This window comes from Heterocephalus glaber, unplaced genomic scaffold, assembly GCF_053883595.1.
Source record: "Heterocephalus glaber isolate CG9 unplaced genomic scaffold, H.glaber_assembly_v1.0 deba00001743, whole genome shotgun sequence".
Taxonomy (NCBI): Eukaryota; Metazoa; Chordata; class Mammalia; order Rodentia; family Bathyergidae; genus Heterocephalus; species Heterocephalus glaber.
The window spans coordinates 3790309-3807011 of NW_028258449.1; the positions used below are offsets into that span (position 1 = coordinate 3790309).

The 16703-nt window shown below is 39.3% G+C and overlaps 1 protein-coding gene across 16 annotated transcripts in view; it reads right to left on the reverse strand.

Annotated features, from left to right (window-relative positions):
* The window catches only part of Als2 (alsin Rho guanine nucleotide exchange factor ALS2), a 96541-nt gene that overhangs the window by 27123 nt on the left and 52715 nt on the right, over positions 1-16703 (reverse strand). For 15 of the 16 annotated variants that reach the window (XM_004872278.4, XM_004872277.4, XM_087200395.1 and 12 more), the window contains 10 exons: positions 15827-15958; positions 15074-15202; positions 14160-14230; positions 13733-13799; positions 13210-13412; positions 13028-13093; positions 11551-11649; positions 10715-10879; positions 8922-9033; positions 8638-8715 (listed from right to left, as the gene is read on the reverse strand). In XM_004872278.4, coding sequence (XP_004872335.2) covers positions 8638-8715; positions 8922-9033; positions 10715-10879; positions 11551-11649; positions 13028-13093; positions 13210-13412; positions 13733-13799; positions 14160-14230; positions 15074-15202; positions 15827-15958 — 1122 coding nt within the window. The remainder of the gene's footprint in view (positions 1-8637; positions 8716-8921; positions 9034-10714; positions 10880-11550; positions 11650-13027; positions 13094-13209; positions 13413-13732; positions 13800-14159; positions 14231-15073; positions 15203-15826; positions 15959-16703) is intronic. The other variant, XM_004872282.4, reaches the window with a different exon arrangement.

Below are 16703 nucleotides of genomic sequence, written 5' to 3' on the forward strand. Positions count from 1 at the left end.
ATATGTGCACACCCATGTTTATAGCAGCACAGTTTGTAGTAGCTAAATCTTGGAAAGAGCCCAAATGTCCATCAACTGATAAATGGATAAAGAGGATGTGCTTTTTTTTTTTTTAATATACACAAGAGTACTACTCTGCCATAAAAGATACGCTTGAGGCATTTCTAGCTAAGTGGATGCATCTTAAAACCACACTCTTAAGTGAAATAAATCAGACATACATGTTTAAATACCGCATTGTTTCTCTGGTGTGAGAGACCAAAAGTTAAAAAAAGGACCAAAATGTATAATAGATATTGAGAAATGGGAGGAAAATGTTCAAATGAGAAGGGCAACAAGTAAAAAGGGGAGGGGGAAAGGAAAGAAGACACAAAGGAAAAAAAATAGAAAAAACAGAAACAAAGCTTTTGTAAATAAGGAGAGGAAGAAAGGTTTTAGGGAGGGGAGGGGAATGGGAAAAAAGAAGAAGCAAGATATAATATGTACAGGTACAAATTCTCTATGATGAATGATATCATTACATATATCTTAAATGTACCTATAAAAAATAAAATGATAAGGCAGGCATGGTGGTGCACACCTATAATCTCATCACTGAGGAAGCTCAGGCAAGAGGAGTACATGAATTCAAGGCTACGCTAGGCTACACAGTGACTTCAAAGCTAGCCTAAACTGCATAGTAAGACCTTGTCTCAAAAAAGTCATTCATGACAAACCCACTGCCAACATCATACTACATGTGGAAAACTGAGAGCATCTCCTCTAAAATAAGGAACAGGGGCCGGCAATTTAGCTCAGTGGTTTCGCCGCCTGCTGCGCAAGCACAAGGACCCGAGTTCGATCCCTGGTACCAAAAAAAAATAATAAAATGAGGAACAAGAGAAGAGTGTCCACTGCACCACTTCTGTTCAATACAGGTTAGCTAGAGCAATTAGGCCAAAGCAAGAAAGGCACCCATAGAGGAAAGGAAAAAGGTAAAATATCCTTTATTTGCAGATGACATGATTCTGTAATCTAAGATTCAAAAAAAAAACCCAAAACCCTCCATCAGCAGATTCTTAGAACTAATAAACAAATTCAGCAAAGCGCCAGGATAAAAATAAATGAACAAGGGCTGGGGATTTAGCTCAGTGGTGCCACTGCCTGTCTCACCAGCGCAAGGTCCCAAGTTTGATCCCCAGTACCAATAAAAATTAAATAAATAAATCAACAAAAATCAATAATGTTCCTAAACTCCAAGAATGAATTCACTGAGCAAGAAATCAGTGCAAACAATCCCATTCACAGTAGCTTCAAAAAATTAAGTGTGAGGTCCCACGCTCGGCATGGCGAGACCAAGCAGCTCAAGCTAAGGATCCAGGCAGCATGAAGCCCCTGCTCTGTTCTGGGCTCCGCCCATGGCAGGGTGAGGACCCCAGGGTGGCTTGGAGCCCCTGCTCCATCCCGCACTCCGCTTAGCTGCGTGGGTGCCTGCAGGGACTGGTACTGCACCCTTCTGCTACCTGGTTCCACATTACAGAGGCACAGAGGATCATAAAGGCCCTTGGCCCGAGCTCCACAAGATAGAGCAGAAGTGAACAACAGAAAGAGGGCCCCTCAGGCTCCCTGATGAAAACTGAAGCCCACTGGAAAGGTGAAGAGAATCTCTGCACTAAAGGCACACCAGACCAGCATAGCTGTTAAGTTGGGGGGATCACTACCTCCCATCAGAACCTGGACTATCTTCACGGGAAGGGCAGCTGGAACCTGCAGTAGAACCTTGCAGAGTCCAACCCTGCAGGAGGACAGGAAGCTCAACTTGGGACTTGCAGCCAGAAATCTACCTGAAGCTCACAGGTCTGTGACTGGCTTACTGAGACTCATTGACTTCTAACTGCACACTGCTGCCCACGTTGTCTATTGTGACAGCAGAGACATGCCCTGAAGGAGGCCCTTCATTTTTATTTTTTGTTATTTGCAAAAAAGAAAAATAGTTTTTCTCTTAATTTTTATTTTTTTCTACTCTTTTCAAATTTTTATTTTTCTCTTTGTCCCCTCCCCACCACATTGCTCTTCATCTCCCTTTTTGTTCCTTTCTGGACCGAATTCGGATTTCTCCTTTATTTTTCTTTTCTTCTCTCAATTATCATTAGTTTTAAAGGAAAGTAAATACAGTATCTAGCCTCCCTACTGCTGTTAGGTGGTTCTGTTCACGTCTTTGTTCTTTCATTCTGCCTCTTCCTCTTGCCTTCAACAGTTTCTTAGAGTTTGTGTGATCTTCCTGTATCTTCTGGACTCACTGCTAATCTTTCCTGATTCTTCTATCTGTCCCTCCTTCCCCAACTCCTTCTAACTCCCCATCCCGAAGGGTAAAGTTGCTATACTGAAGAGTTTATTCACTATATAAACATATGCTGGGTTGGTCCTCGATTTTGATTTAATTCACACAGTTAAATGTGATAGATTAAGAACTACCACAAATTGTCATTTTCTAAGCTGTGCTTGATGCTATGGTGTTGCTAACCGTATCATTTGGGCTAAGGTGCTGTGATTGCCTTCCTGGTATAATGAAAATGAGATAGCCTCAGAGTCATTAGAGTCTCAAAACCTAAAGACCAGCTATATCTGGAAGATACTTCTGAAAACCAATCATTTCACAAGGGTAGTAAACACAAGCAAGAAAGATACCTACAATAAGCAATTTTGAAACATCAACCCAGGAATTAAACCAAGAACAGTACCAAAAACAAAAATGAGAAGACATTTACACAAGGCACAAACTCAGGCTTCCACTCCACAAAAAGCAAATCCTGGGGGAAACGAGGTGGAAAATTCTGATAATCAACCACCTGGACACCCTGAACTGATAGCACAGGAAATAACAAAACAGATGAATGAGGCTCTGGAAAAATTCAAAGCAGAAATAATCTCCCAAATAACTACAGAGATGGTGAGCAGAGTGAAAGACATGATTACAGGCTCTAGAACAGAAACAAACAAACAAACAAAAATAGATGAGATCAGAAACATGCTGGAAGCCATGAATGCCCCCCATAAGAAAGAAATGGAAACCATGATGGCCCAACATAAGAAGGAAATGGAATCCATGAAACAGATTCAAACAGATATTCAGGAGATTAAAAACTCCACTGAAAGCATGCAGAGGAGATTAAGAGAATGCAAAGATAGAATATCAGATATAGAAGACAGGATTGTGGTTGAAGACTATGAAAACAGAGGTTTCTTAAAAATAGTAAGGGACCATGAGAAATCAATCCAGCAGCTGCCAGATGATGCAAAGAAGAATAACATAAGACTGATAGGAGTTCACAAAAAAACAGGAGAAAGTACTATTGACAAAAAAAAACTGTTCACAGAATATCAGAAAACTTCCCAGACAGGTGGAGAATTCGACATACAGGTAAGTGAGGCATATAGAACTCCAACCAGCCATGATCAAAAAAAAATCTACACCTAGACATATAATAGTCAAGATCCCAGAAACCCAACAGAAGTACAAAATCCTACAGGGAGTTAGGGAAAAGAAACAAATCACCTACAAAGGAAAGCCCATCAGAATCACAGCAGACTTCTCAATGCAAACCCTCAAGGCAAGAAGAGCTTGGAGTTACGTAGTCTACGCTCTAAAGGAAAAAAAAAAAACAGCCTCCAAACCAGATTGATGTATCCTGCAAAACTATCTTTCAAAAAAGAAAAACAAAAAACAAAGAAGAAGTAGAAATAGCAAATAAACATATGAAAAACATTAAACATCACTGGTCACTGGAGAGATGCAAATGAAAACAACACTGAGATTCTACTTCACTCCAGAAAGAATGGCTGCTATCATGAAATCAACCAATAACAAATGCTGGCGGGGCTGTGGGGAAAGAGGAACCCTGCTCCACTGCTGGTGGGAGTGTAGACTGGTGCAACCACTGTGGAAATCAGTATGGAGATGCCTCATAGAACTAGAACTAGGACTGGAAGTCCCATTTGACCCAGTTATTCCTCTGCTGGGGATCTTCCCCAAAGAATTAAAAGAATTGGGCTGGGGATTTAGCTCAGTGGTTCCGGCACCTGCCTTGCAAGTGCAATGTCCTGAGTTCAATCCCTGGTATCAAAAAAAAAAAAAAAATTAAGAATCATACCACAGTGATAGATGTGCACCCATGTTCATAGCAGCAGTTTGCAGTTTGTAATAGGTAAAACTTGGAAACAGCCCAAATGCCCATCAACTGGAGACTGGATAAAGAAAATGTGTTTTTTAAAAATAAAATGGAGTACTACTCAGCCATAAAAATGAAAAATTAGAGACATTTATAGCTAATTGGATGCAAATTAAGAAGATACTCTTAAGTGAAATAAATTGGACACACGTGTAAATACCGAATAGTTTCTCTAGTGTGAGAAACTGAAGGTGTAAATAAGGACTAAATGGTGTAATAGATAATGTGAAATAGGAAGAAAAAGGGCAAAGGGGAAGGGGAAGTGGGAGGGCTAGGGGAAAGGAAAGAAGGGAATGGGATTAATGAGAAAATGAAAAAATGGAAACAAAGTCTTTGAATATAGGGAGGGGTGGAGGGGGTGAAGGGAGGGCAGGGAAGGGAGAAAAATAAGAACCAGGAGAGATTATGTAAAGGTGCAAATTTCCAATGATGAATGTCACTATATTGTATACCTAAAATGTACCAATAAAATATGAAAATGTAAAAAAAAAAAGAGAAAGACTGAGGAGGACATTGGAAAATGGAAAAATACCCTGTTTTGGATAGGCAGACTAGTATTGTCAACATGGCCATATTCCCAAAAATGATATATAGATTTAATGCAACTGTCGTTAAAATATTATCAGCTTTTTTCACAGAACTAGATAAAGTAATCCCAAAATTTATATGAACAGAATAGACTCAGACTAGCCAATGCAATCTTGGACAAGAGCAAAGTCAGGGGCACTATAATTCCCACTTCAATTTATCCCACAAAGCCACAGTAGTAAAACAGCATGGTACTGGCACAAATACCAGGCATGACTAATGGAATAGAGGATACAGAAAGATATCAAGCACCTTCAGATTTGTGATGAAGGGGCCACTGGACCAAAGATAGCCTCTTTAACAAATCGTACTGCAAAAACTGGCTATCCACCCTGCAGAACAATGAACCTTGATTCATATCTCTCATCCTGTACTAAAATCAAATTAAAATGGATCAAAGAACTAGATATAAAAACAGAAACAATGAATCTGCTGGAAAAAAACTGATTTCTTGAGGAACAGGCACAGGCAAAGACTACATGAAGAAAACCCCAATTGCACAGAAAATAATACTGAGAATCAAGAAATGCTATTATATCAAATGAAAAAGGTTCTGCACAGTAAAGGAAGCAACCAACAGAATAAAGAGATAACCCAGAGAATGAATCCAATTAAAAGACAGATGACTGAAATGAATATGCTTCTCAGAAGTACAAAGGGCCAATAAATACATGAAAAAATGCTCACCATATTTGGCCATTAGAGAAATGCAAATTAAAACAAACAACACTGAGATACCATCTTACTCCACAAAGAATGACAATCATCAAGGACTCAGATCAACAGCAAATGCTGGTAAGAGTATGGGGATAAAGGAACCTTCTATATTGCTGGTAGGAATGTGAACTAGTACAACCACTTTAAAAATCAGGAGATTCCTCAAAATATTAAAAATAGAAATTTCATTTGACCCAGCTATACCTCTCCTGGGTATCTTCCAGAAAGAGCTAAAGACCTATCAACCTACAAAGCTAACTCATGGAAGCTAAATCATGGAAGTGTTAATACCATTAATGATGACTGGATAAAAGAAAGTGTGGTATTTATCCACAATGGAATACTACTCAGCCACAAAGAAGGGTAAATTTGAGTCATTTGTAAGAAAAATGGATGGATCTTCAGATCATAATACTAAATGAAATAAGTCAGTCACAAAAGGTTAATTAAATATCTCATGGTTTCCCTGAGTGACCATAAATATAAATAATTTAAAGAGCAAAATAAGTGTCATGTTGAGACATGACACGTGTCATGTTAAGGGAAGTAGGCACTGTAGCAATGGAAAGGTGACCCGGGGAAGCTGGGAGAAGGAGGAGTAAAAATAACCAAGACACAATACGTGTATTTACCCAACCCCCAAGTTAAATGGAATCACTATGTACTGCAAACAATTAAAAAAAAAAATGCTCAGGGACAGATGAATTCTCTGATGAATTCTTCCAAACATTCAAAAAGGAAATAATACTAAAGCTTTCAAACTCAGAAAATAAAAGAGGGAAACTTCACAACTTGTTCTACATGGCCATTAGCATTCTGATATCAATGAGAGGTAACAGCTTGGATGCAGCTCAAAGGAAGAGCATGCACAGGCCCTGGGTTTGATCCTAGCAACACACTCACACATACATGACACAAACACACACAAAACATCATGAGAAAAGAAAGCTATATAGACCATTTTCTCTCATAAATATAGATGAGAAAAATCCGCAACAATGTATTAGCATTAAGTCCAGCAAAGCTAGGTGTAATGGAATGCAATATAATCCCAGCCCTTGGGTGTCCAAGGCAGGAATATTATTTGAGCCTAAAAGGCTGAGACTAGGCTGAGTACTCACTAAAAAAAAAAAAAAAAAAAAAATCCGGGGGCCGGGGATTAGAGCTCAGTGATGCCACTGCCTGCCTCACAAGTGCAAGGTCCTGAGTTTGATCCCTGGTAACAAAAAAAAAAAAAAAAAAAAAAATTCCAGCACCCTATAAAAAGCATTATATACCGTGACTAAGTAGAATTTATTCCAGAAACCTAAGGTTGGTTTAATATCAGAAAAGCAACACACATAGTATAGTATACAGTAAAACAAAGGATAAAACCTGCAGAAGAAACATTGACACAAATGCTTTCCTCGGTACATACACATGTACTAATGAAAAAAAAAAAGAAGGGAAAAAATGATGAATACAGAGCTTTTTGTTGGGTGTGGTGGTGCACACATGTAATCGCAGACTTGGGAGGCTGAGGCAGGACTGCTGTGAGTTCATGGCCAGCCTGGGCTACACAGAGATAACTTGTGTCAAAAAAAAGAGCTTTTGCCAATGGGAAGGAGACAAAGCGCTGAAGGACAGGGAAGGATGAAAGAAAGAGAAAAACATAACTAACATGTGTTATGTACATGTAAGAATTCCCCATGATAAACGTAATCATTACATACTGCAAATGTATACTGACAAAAACATAAATTAAAAATGCTTTTCTCCTAAAATAGGGAACAATGTAAAGATGTCCAATCTTACCACTTCTATTCACTGCCTTTTCCTGCAGATTATATGATTCTATATGCAAAAAATCTTAGTAAATCCACAAAAACAACACTAGAACTAGTAAATTAATTCAGCAAGGCTTCAGGATACAAGGACACAATACAAAATCAACTGTATTAACAGCAATGAGCAGTCCGCTCAGGATAATAGCATTCACACTTAAGAATAAATGTGACCAAAGAAACACAAGTATTCTAAAAACTACACATAATTGCTGAAAGAAATTAAATCATGAGATGCTCTATATTACAGATTAAAAGATCCAGTATTAGTAATTCTCCCAAAACTGACCTACAGATTCAGTACAATTTCTATCAAACTTTCTGTAGGCTTCACTGTAATTTCACAACCCAACCCGAAAGTTTTATGTAAAGGGAGAAAATCCAGAATAGTCAAAACAATCTTGAGAAGAACAAGGTTGGAGGATTTACACTTCCTAATTTTACGACTTGCTGAAAAGGCATAGTAATCAAGACAATGCAGTATTAATGTAAGGAGAGAGAAACTGATTAATGGGATAGAGTGGAGAGTACAGAAATACACATCTGAAATTTCAACAAAAGATGTCAAAAAGATTTAATAAGATTCAACAGCAAATGGATAACCATATGCATAAGAAATACTTCATACTCAGTGGAAGGGTGAGCAAAAAAAAAAAAAGAAAGAAAATAGGAAATACTGTCAAAAATATGGAGAAGTCAGAATCCTCACATATTGCTTGTGGGAATGTGAAATGGTACAGATGCCTGAAGAGACTCTCAAGAGAAATGAAAACAGATATCTATACTAGCAACCATATTTAAATGTTTATAGCAGTATTATCCACAATAGTTAGACATAACCCAACAGCCATCAACTAATAAAGAGATTAAAAAATGTGGTTTGAGAATACTATTCAGCAATAAAAAGGGACTATACATGGTACTCATGGGAAAACTTCAAAAATACTGCAAGTGTAAAAGGCCACATAAAAAAACCACAGATAGGATTGATTTCACTTAGAAGGTCCAGAAAGGGCAAATTGATGGCATGATGAGGTCATCGGTGTACCTGGGCTTGCAGGTGGGGGCTTTCCTGGTGAGAGGCACACTCTAAAACTAGATTGTAATGCTGGGTGTACAACTCACATATTTAGTAAAAGTTATCAAAATGTACATGTAAAAGACATGTATTTTACAGCATGCAAATTAACTTTTTAAAGAAAAAATAAAATATTTTAGAATATTAGAAAATTCCAAAAATTCTAAAATTCTATTTTAGAAAAACAGAATATATTACAGTGAGAAAAAAGAAAGTTTCCAACCTTTCCACTCAGAGTCCAATCATCAGAAAATTCTCCCTCATAGATAGTATCATCTTCAGAAAGTAAAACTCCATTTCCCTGTGTGCAGAAACAAAACAGAATCACAACACACAGAATGCACAGTGCCTTGGACAGCATGCACACAGGACCCCAAAGCCTCGCATCATCTTAGGCGACAGGGAAGATAGTACTGCGAAGGTAGAACATTAATGAGATGATTTAAAAAGCTGGAGATATAGGACTTGTAAAACCTCAACATAACTACATGCAAATACTCCACTCACCATCATTTTATTAAGGTGGAAGTTGCCTTCATAGTATAGTCCAAACTGGGTAACAACCACACCATTCCCATGACATACATCATCTTGCCACATGCCCATATACTTTTCTCCTCTGTGCAAAAACGAGAGAAAAAGAAAAATGAAAAAAAAAAAAAGAAAAAAACCCCCAAAACAATGATAGCAACAATACGGGGTGGGGGTGGTGGTGGTGGTGATTAATGGTAGATCTCAAACATCACACTAGTTTGGTATTGGTTCTGTTTTTCTAGTTAGAGTGATTAAATGTCTCCTTAAACATGGAACAATGTGACAGCAAAAAGACATCTTATAGTCATGTTTTCTCAGCAACTTAATATTGTGTTCTACCTGGCACTGGAAGGCTAAGGGAGGAGGACTACAAATTGAAGCCCAGCCCAATTAAGTGTGCAAATTAGTGAGACCTTGTCTCAAAAATAATGAAAAGGAAAAAAAAAAAGCCAAAAATTCAAAATGTGACAGAATCATACCTACATACAAGTTTTTCTTACTCAAAATTTTGCTTAATAAATTAATTAATGGGGTTTGTCATAAAAGGTTCAACTGTCACCTACTCAAACTCAGAAAAATCTTAGTAATTAAAAAGATAAAATAAGCAGAGAATGCCTGTTTAAAAATTATGCAGTTTAGGGGTGGGGATATAGCTCATTGGTTCTGCCACCTGCCTCGCAAGTGCAAGGACCCAAGTTCAATCCCCAGTACCGAAAAAAAGAAAAAAAAAATCATGCAGTTTAGTAATAACAGTAGTTTAAAAATAGCCAACATTTTGGATGCTGTAGTGCTTAGTAACATGGGTGGGAAGGGGAGAGTACAGTCTAAAGCACATTAGGTCCAGTCAAACATGGAGGCAAAAGAACTGCACTCCTCAACAGTCTTGGTAACCAGTCTCTGACCTAATGGGAAGACCTAGGCAGAACGGTATCTAGACACCACCCTACGTATAATTCCAGCGGGAATATTCACTGTTTTCTCTACCCCTTACCTTTCATTTCCACTTTCTATTGACTGCATTGAAGATTTTTCTTTGTATGACAAGAACTTGGTAGGTTCTCTGAGACAGTAAAGCCTCTGTAGGTATAAAGCTTTAGGAAAAACAGTGCTGATGTGGATTGTGGGTTATTCTGTTTTTGTAATGAATAATTTACTGTTTAGTCCACAAGAAAAAGGGGGAAAAGATGCCCCCAAAACTGTTTTCTTATGAAAAGTTTTCCCTTTTTTTCTTTTTCTTGGTTTGTGGTACTGGGGATTGTATTTTAGTTTTTGGACAGCATCTTCCTATATAGTTCAGGCTTACCTTGAACTTGCTATGTCGCCCGAGCTGGCCTCGAACTCTCGGCAATCCTCCTGCCTCAGCCTCCCAAGTGCTGGGATTACAGGTGTGTGCCACCACGCCTGGCACAGTACTGGGGATTGAACCCAGGGCCTTCTGAATGCTGGTAGGCACTTTGCCACTGAGCTACATCCCCAGACCTTTTTGAAACATTCTCCCTAAGTTGCCCAGCCTTGAATACTCAATTCTCCACCTTCAGCCTTCTGAGTTGCTCACATGGCCCCCGAGGCCCACTTGAAGTTTTTTGTTGTCGTTGGTACCGGGGATCAAACTCCGGTCCTTGCGCTTGCACAGCAGGCAGCGAAACCGCTGAGCTAAATCCCTGGACCCCGCTTGAAGTTTTTTGTTGAAAGCGTCACTGCTTTTGGAGAGGCATGGGAGCTTTCTCCTCACACTACGTACTGACACCGGAAGCAGAACACTGTACCTAGTGATGTCATCAAAGACGCCGTACCCCACTTTCTTATCCATGGCCCACTGGCCAATGAACATGCTGGGCGAGGAGGAAGTCAGCTTTCCACTTCGGAGGAGGCCATGGCCATGGCGCATGTTGTCTTGGAAACAGCCTTCAAACACTTCACCAGAGGCATAGCTGTGGTTGGAGATAACAGATAAAAATCAAATGCTCACAGAGTTCTAACACTTGTCTTTACAAAGTCTAGAATATCAAAAACTACACTCAGTCTCTCTAGTAGCTATAATTATTATGTGATTATTTTACACCAACGAAAGTTTTTCTTCTAAAAAAAAAAAAATTTTTCCTGTTTGAATAAATGAACCTAAGAAGTTAAAGACATCAGGGCCGGGGATGGAGCTCAGTGGTTCCGCCACCTGCCTCGCAAGCGCAAGGACCTGAGTTCGATCCCTGGTACCAAAAAAAAAGAGAAGTTAAAGACATCATACGTGGTATTCCGTACTGACAGGGGAAAAATTATGTTTAGTGTCTAATAAATGAAATAATGAGTTATCAAGGAGAGGGAAAAATGTTTTGTCCATATTAAAGTAATAAAATTAAAGTCACTGACAAGACACGGGGAAAGTAATGATTTACATGACATTCAATTTAGATGAGAACCAAATTTAGTAACTTAGCATTTTCATCTTGTAGATGAGGGGTTGTTCTTTGAAAGAAGATTTTACACAGGCTTCACTCATTAAAAGAGTAAATAAAATTTACTCCTTAGAAATTCTGGCTATACAAACTGTAGGTTTACATGGTTCTTTGAAAAAGCAACACCAATCCAACCTTTCCTATGTCACTACCTATAGACTCCTTGACCACACATTTTTCCTTCTTTCCAGTTGCCCACATAATGATCTTCTTTGTTCAGAGACTTATTTGGGATTCTGTATTCTCCATACCTGCCAAGGAAAATAAAACACATCAGAAGACACACTTATCATACATTCACCTTTTGTGTGTATCTACCAGTGAGCATTTTAATGAGGAAGTCAGAGAAAAGATTTACCCATGGGAAGACAGGGGTAAATGGAGTCTTGGTTTAAGCTGTTCTTTTATTACTTTTTTTTTTTTTTGGTACTGGGGATCGAACTCTGGTCCTTGCACTTGCAAGGCAGGCGACAGAACCACTGAGCTAAATCCCCAGCCCCATCTGTTCTTATTTCCTAAATTAGTTGGCAAGTCTTAGAAGAGTGCCTACTACACTAAGAAATTAATGTTTTATTCCAAGGCAAATGAAAAACAAAAGACCTGTGTCCTAGGTCTGCCACTAGCCATGTTACTTGGGTAAGTCCAGATACCCAGCTTCCTCATCTGTATTATATGTGGGACAGAGTAGATTATCTAAAGTCTGTTTTCATTCTAAAAATCCATTAAAAAGAGATTAAAAGACATCACGAAAGTTTATATTATTGCACACATATACAAAATCACCTACCCAATTTATATCTTTTTTATATAATAAAACACATTACTTTTTTTAGAGTCACACAAAATACTTCAGTCATAAATGTATCACGTAAATCAATCTATAATGTTAGAAAATATGACAAGCTTATGCAAAAATATAGTAGAGTATTATTAGGATAATATATCATTTGGAACATTTTTGTCTTTTGACAAGACATATCACAGAAATAAAAGATGGTTTTAAATTACCAAAAGTGAAATTTCTGTGTCCTTTGTGGAAAGCGAAATGTACTATCCACAGTGTGACCATAAACATTACCCAAGGTCCTTAGTCTCCATCCACAACAGAAAATGGATAGAAAGGGCCAGTGGCCAGGGATGTAGCTGTGGTTCCATCGCCTGCCTCGCAAGCGCAAGGTCCCAAGTTCAATCCCCGGTACCAAAAAAAAAAAAAAAAAAAAAAAAAGAATAGAAAGGGCCGGGGATGTAGCTCAGTGGTTCCATCGCCTGCCTCATAAGTGCAAGGTCCCAAGTTCCATCCCGGGTACCAAAAAAAAAAAAAAAAAAAAAAAATAGAAAGGGCCGGGGATGTAGCTCAGTGGCACAGCACCTGCCTGGCAAGCGAGAGGTCCTGAGTTCAATCCTGGGCACCCCCCCAAAAAAGAAAACTCACTCCCAAAGTAAATAAAGGTTGCAACCTCAGAGTTCAAGCTCTCTTCATGCTCACCCATGGGCACTCTAAGTTTTAATACACTGTATGCTCATCTAAACCAAACAACAATCTGCTGCTTGTCTGAAAAGCAACTCTGAACAAAAAATAACTTATGATTGAACTTCAATTTACCCTCCTATGTTAAACAATTTTCTTACCCATCTTCCAAGCCATTTCTGAACATGCCAGAATATATCCTTCCATCGGGCCACTTCAACACCCCTCTGGAAGGCATAAGCAAAAAATAATCCCTGTCAACTAGTGTTTTCTAGAATCAATACTTGCTCTGTAATACTTTCTCTGTATTCTCATCCCAGAGACAAATTTTAAACACTGTCACCTGCCATGGGGCTTCCCTGAAAACCAGCGCCCACTGTAAGTGGCATCCTTCAGGCGAGGGTCCTTGTAGAAAGTGTATTTGGCACTGCGTGAAATGGGTGGCTCCTGCCTCTGCACACTGCTGCCACTCCCATAAGCCGGAAGATCAGATGTCCCCCGCAGAGCCTGATCCACAGCCTGGCTTATGGCCCGTAGCCACTTAGTCTAGGAGCAAAATGTAACGGCTGATAAACCCATGGCAACAACTCATGAAAAACTGCTTTAAATCCTACCATCTTTCCCTGGTGTGAACAAATTTTCTGTCTCCTAATGCTTACTGAATATACTAACTGGTTCTTGGAATTTATTATTATATGTTTAAAATCAAGTTACTAAAAAATAAACCTAGTTTTGGTTTAACAAAGATTTACCTGACATATCTGTGAGTCACTGATCAAGCAAGAACAGTATTTTTTCTTCTTTGCTACCTTAAAGGCAGAAATATCCAGGCCAAATACTGAAAGAAAATCCTATAATGGACTAACCTTTTCCTGGGGTGTTGATGAAAGGAGAGTGAACTGTTCTTCAGGTGTAGTTACCTTCAAGCCATTCCTAAAAAGTTCAGAAGGATAAACACCACAAGATATCAGTCCTCAAATATGAAAATCAGCCTACTGATTTCAAGGGGAGTAAAAGTCAATAAAATGCAAATACTCATGCCCTGGACAAGGGTCTCACAGGGGACAGGACACAGGGTCACTCTACTCGGTGTTGAACAACAGGAATGTGAGCAATGGAGCATCTATCTATCATGATTTTCCATGATTACCCAAATAGCCTGTTTTATTATCTCTGGGCCGCTTCACTGCCTCGCGTGCATGTGGAATGGGAGGCAGCCCCAAGCCCTGTCATGTGGAAGGAAGCAAGCTGGTAGTGGCGAGGCGGGCTGTGGAGAAGAGGAGCCATACTCACACACTGCTGGCTTCTTCAGAGAGCGGCTCCACCCAGAGCGTGGCCAATGGAAAGACATGGTGTGTGGAGAACTGCAAGAGAACAAGGAGCCATCTGGAGAGGTCTCCACCTATACCCTTGCTATATCGCTGGCCCACGACAGCTTAGGGTTTCTGCTGTGCAGTCTCCCTGAGATGGCTAAGTGAGGTGGGTGCCACTGTTCCTGCCATGCAATCCCCATAACACAGCCGACCCCAGGGACCCCTTCAAGCGGACACTTATTCTCCACTTGGAGCACAAAAGACCTCTCTGCTGGGGGTGGAGCTTGGTGACAGAGCACTTGCTTAACAGGCAGGAGGCCCTGGACTCAACAGCCAGCACCAGAGAAGAAAAAAGCCCTCTAAATTGAGCCCACACTGTCGTCAAACACTCTTCTATTTAATATGTGCAGAGAAATCACAACGGTTTTCAACACAGACTGACAGCATACAGTCATGTATACACAGTGACATTCGGATCAATGATGAATCACATATATATATAACGGTGGTGGAATAAAATTATAACAATTGAAAAACTCCTGTTGCCTGATGACACCACAGCTGTCATAGTACAACACATTTCATGCGCTTGTGGTGGTACTGATATAAACAAACCTGATGAGACAAATATTTTAAAACTGTACTACTGTAACTTATAATATTTAGTAATCTGCTATACTGGTTTACACCCAAGAAGCAATAGATTCTACAGTAACCTAGACATATAGTAGGTTTGTGTAAGTATACTCTATGATGTTCAATAACAAAATTGCCCAACAATTCGCCTCTTAATATCCCCACTCTTAAGCAACACGTGGAGTAGTTAGTGACTACAACAGTGCACCTTCAAGTGCCTCTTTCAAGGACAGGTATCAGGTTAGGAGTCCAACTCACCTGGGCGTGGACAAGGGCATCGTTAAAGAGAATGAACCAATTCACAGAAAACCTGCCAGCATGCTGCAGAGAGAGGGCTCGGTTACTGCTCTCACACAGCAGTCGGCGGTCTGGCTTCCTCAGGGAATCCTAGAATTGAAAACAAATACTACTACACCAGGGGCTGAGGATTTAGCTCAGTGGTTCCGCCAACTGACTCCAAGTGCAAAGTCCCGAGTTCAATCCCTGGTACCCAACAAAACAAAACAAAATAATTACTGCACTGACCAATCAGAATCATTTTAACATGCAAAGAGAAAATAAAACAGGCAAAAATTTAGGGCAACTGGTCACAGCTCCGTGTGGCATTAAACTCAGATGGAATCCAAACACTTTACAGAATTAGAGCCCAAAGGAGATTAAAAAGAAGATGGAAGGGGCTGGGGATTTACCTCAGTGGTGCTGCTGCCTGTCTTGCAGGCACAGGGTCCTGGGTTAGATCCCCAGTAGTAAAAAAAAAACAAAAAACAAAAAACAAACAAACAAAAAAAGAAGATAGGAACAAACTAAAGACAGTAAGTCTTCAGAGGATTCCTAGAAATGAAGGAATGTATTGATATTTAGAGTTCTCATTCCTATACTCCTTAGCCATTTTAGGAAAGAGGTCATTAGAGCATTACTGTTCAAACAAGTGAGAAACAGAAAAGGTAATGACAATTATTACAGAATTCCCAGGTGTTTGCTGGGGTAACAAAGGACAGTGGCAAGGTTTACCGTCATTTTTCCAGGAAAGGTCTTCCAGAAGCCCAGTGTGTTCTCTGCTTCCTTCCTTTTCCTGCTGAGATGGACAGCAAGAGACTCATAATAAGAACTGGAATCCTGCAGCTTCTGATATTCTGGAGATGTCTAGAGGCCAACAATTAAAGGAGGAAAGAAGAATACAAAACAATTATCCACAATCCAGAGACTCTGGAATGATATGATTTAGATATACACTACTAGTTAAAGGAGAAAATTTCAGCCTGAGAACAATAGTATTTTACTAAAGGGAACTGGGGAAGGACAAGATTGATTCCATAAAGATTTTCTGACATAAAGGCTATGTGAAATAGGGGAATAACCTGAGGGGGAAAGGGGTAAATACTGTCAGTCATCAGTGGAAAGAACAGCACAGAACTCGGGACAGGGCAGGTCGCACAAGTTAGTCTCAGAGACCCTCTGTTTCCTATGTGTGAGGTATATGTCACCTTAGAAAAGAAAATTAAGAAAATTTAAGAAGTACTTATTAATTCATTTCAAGTTGAGATTTTAAATGACTGCATTTCCCAAACAAAAAGTTTTGGTGAGAAATACGGCACTGGTTTACATTTTTCCAAATCTATTATCTGGCTTAAACGACAACAGCTGGGTTTTTATAGCTACTACTTTTAATCTGTTATGATACACTGTTTTGTTGAAATATATGAAGAAAATCTTGCCTTCTAAAGATAACTGGAAAAGATAGAAATATTTTAATAGCTATTACAAACAACACTGCTATTCTCTTTTGAGACATATTAGAACTTGGTAAGTAGCAGCTTAAGAAATCTGAACTGCAGCAATTAACTTCATATACCCTGTTACATTGGAATGCTCTGCTCTTTCTCCACAC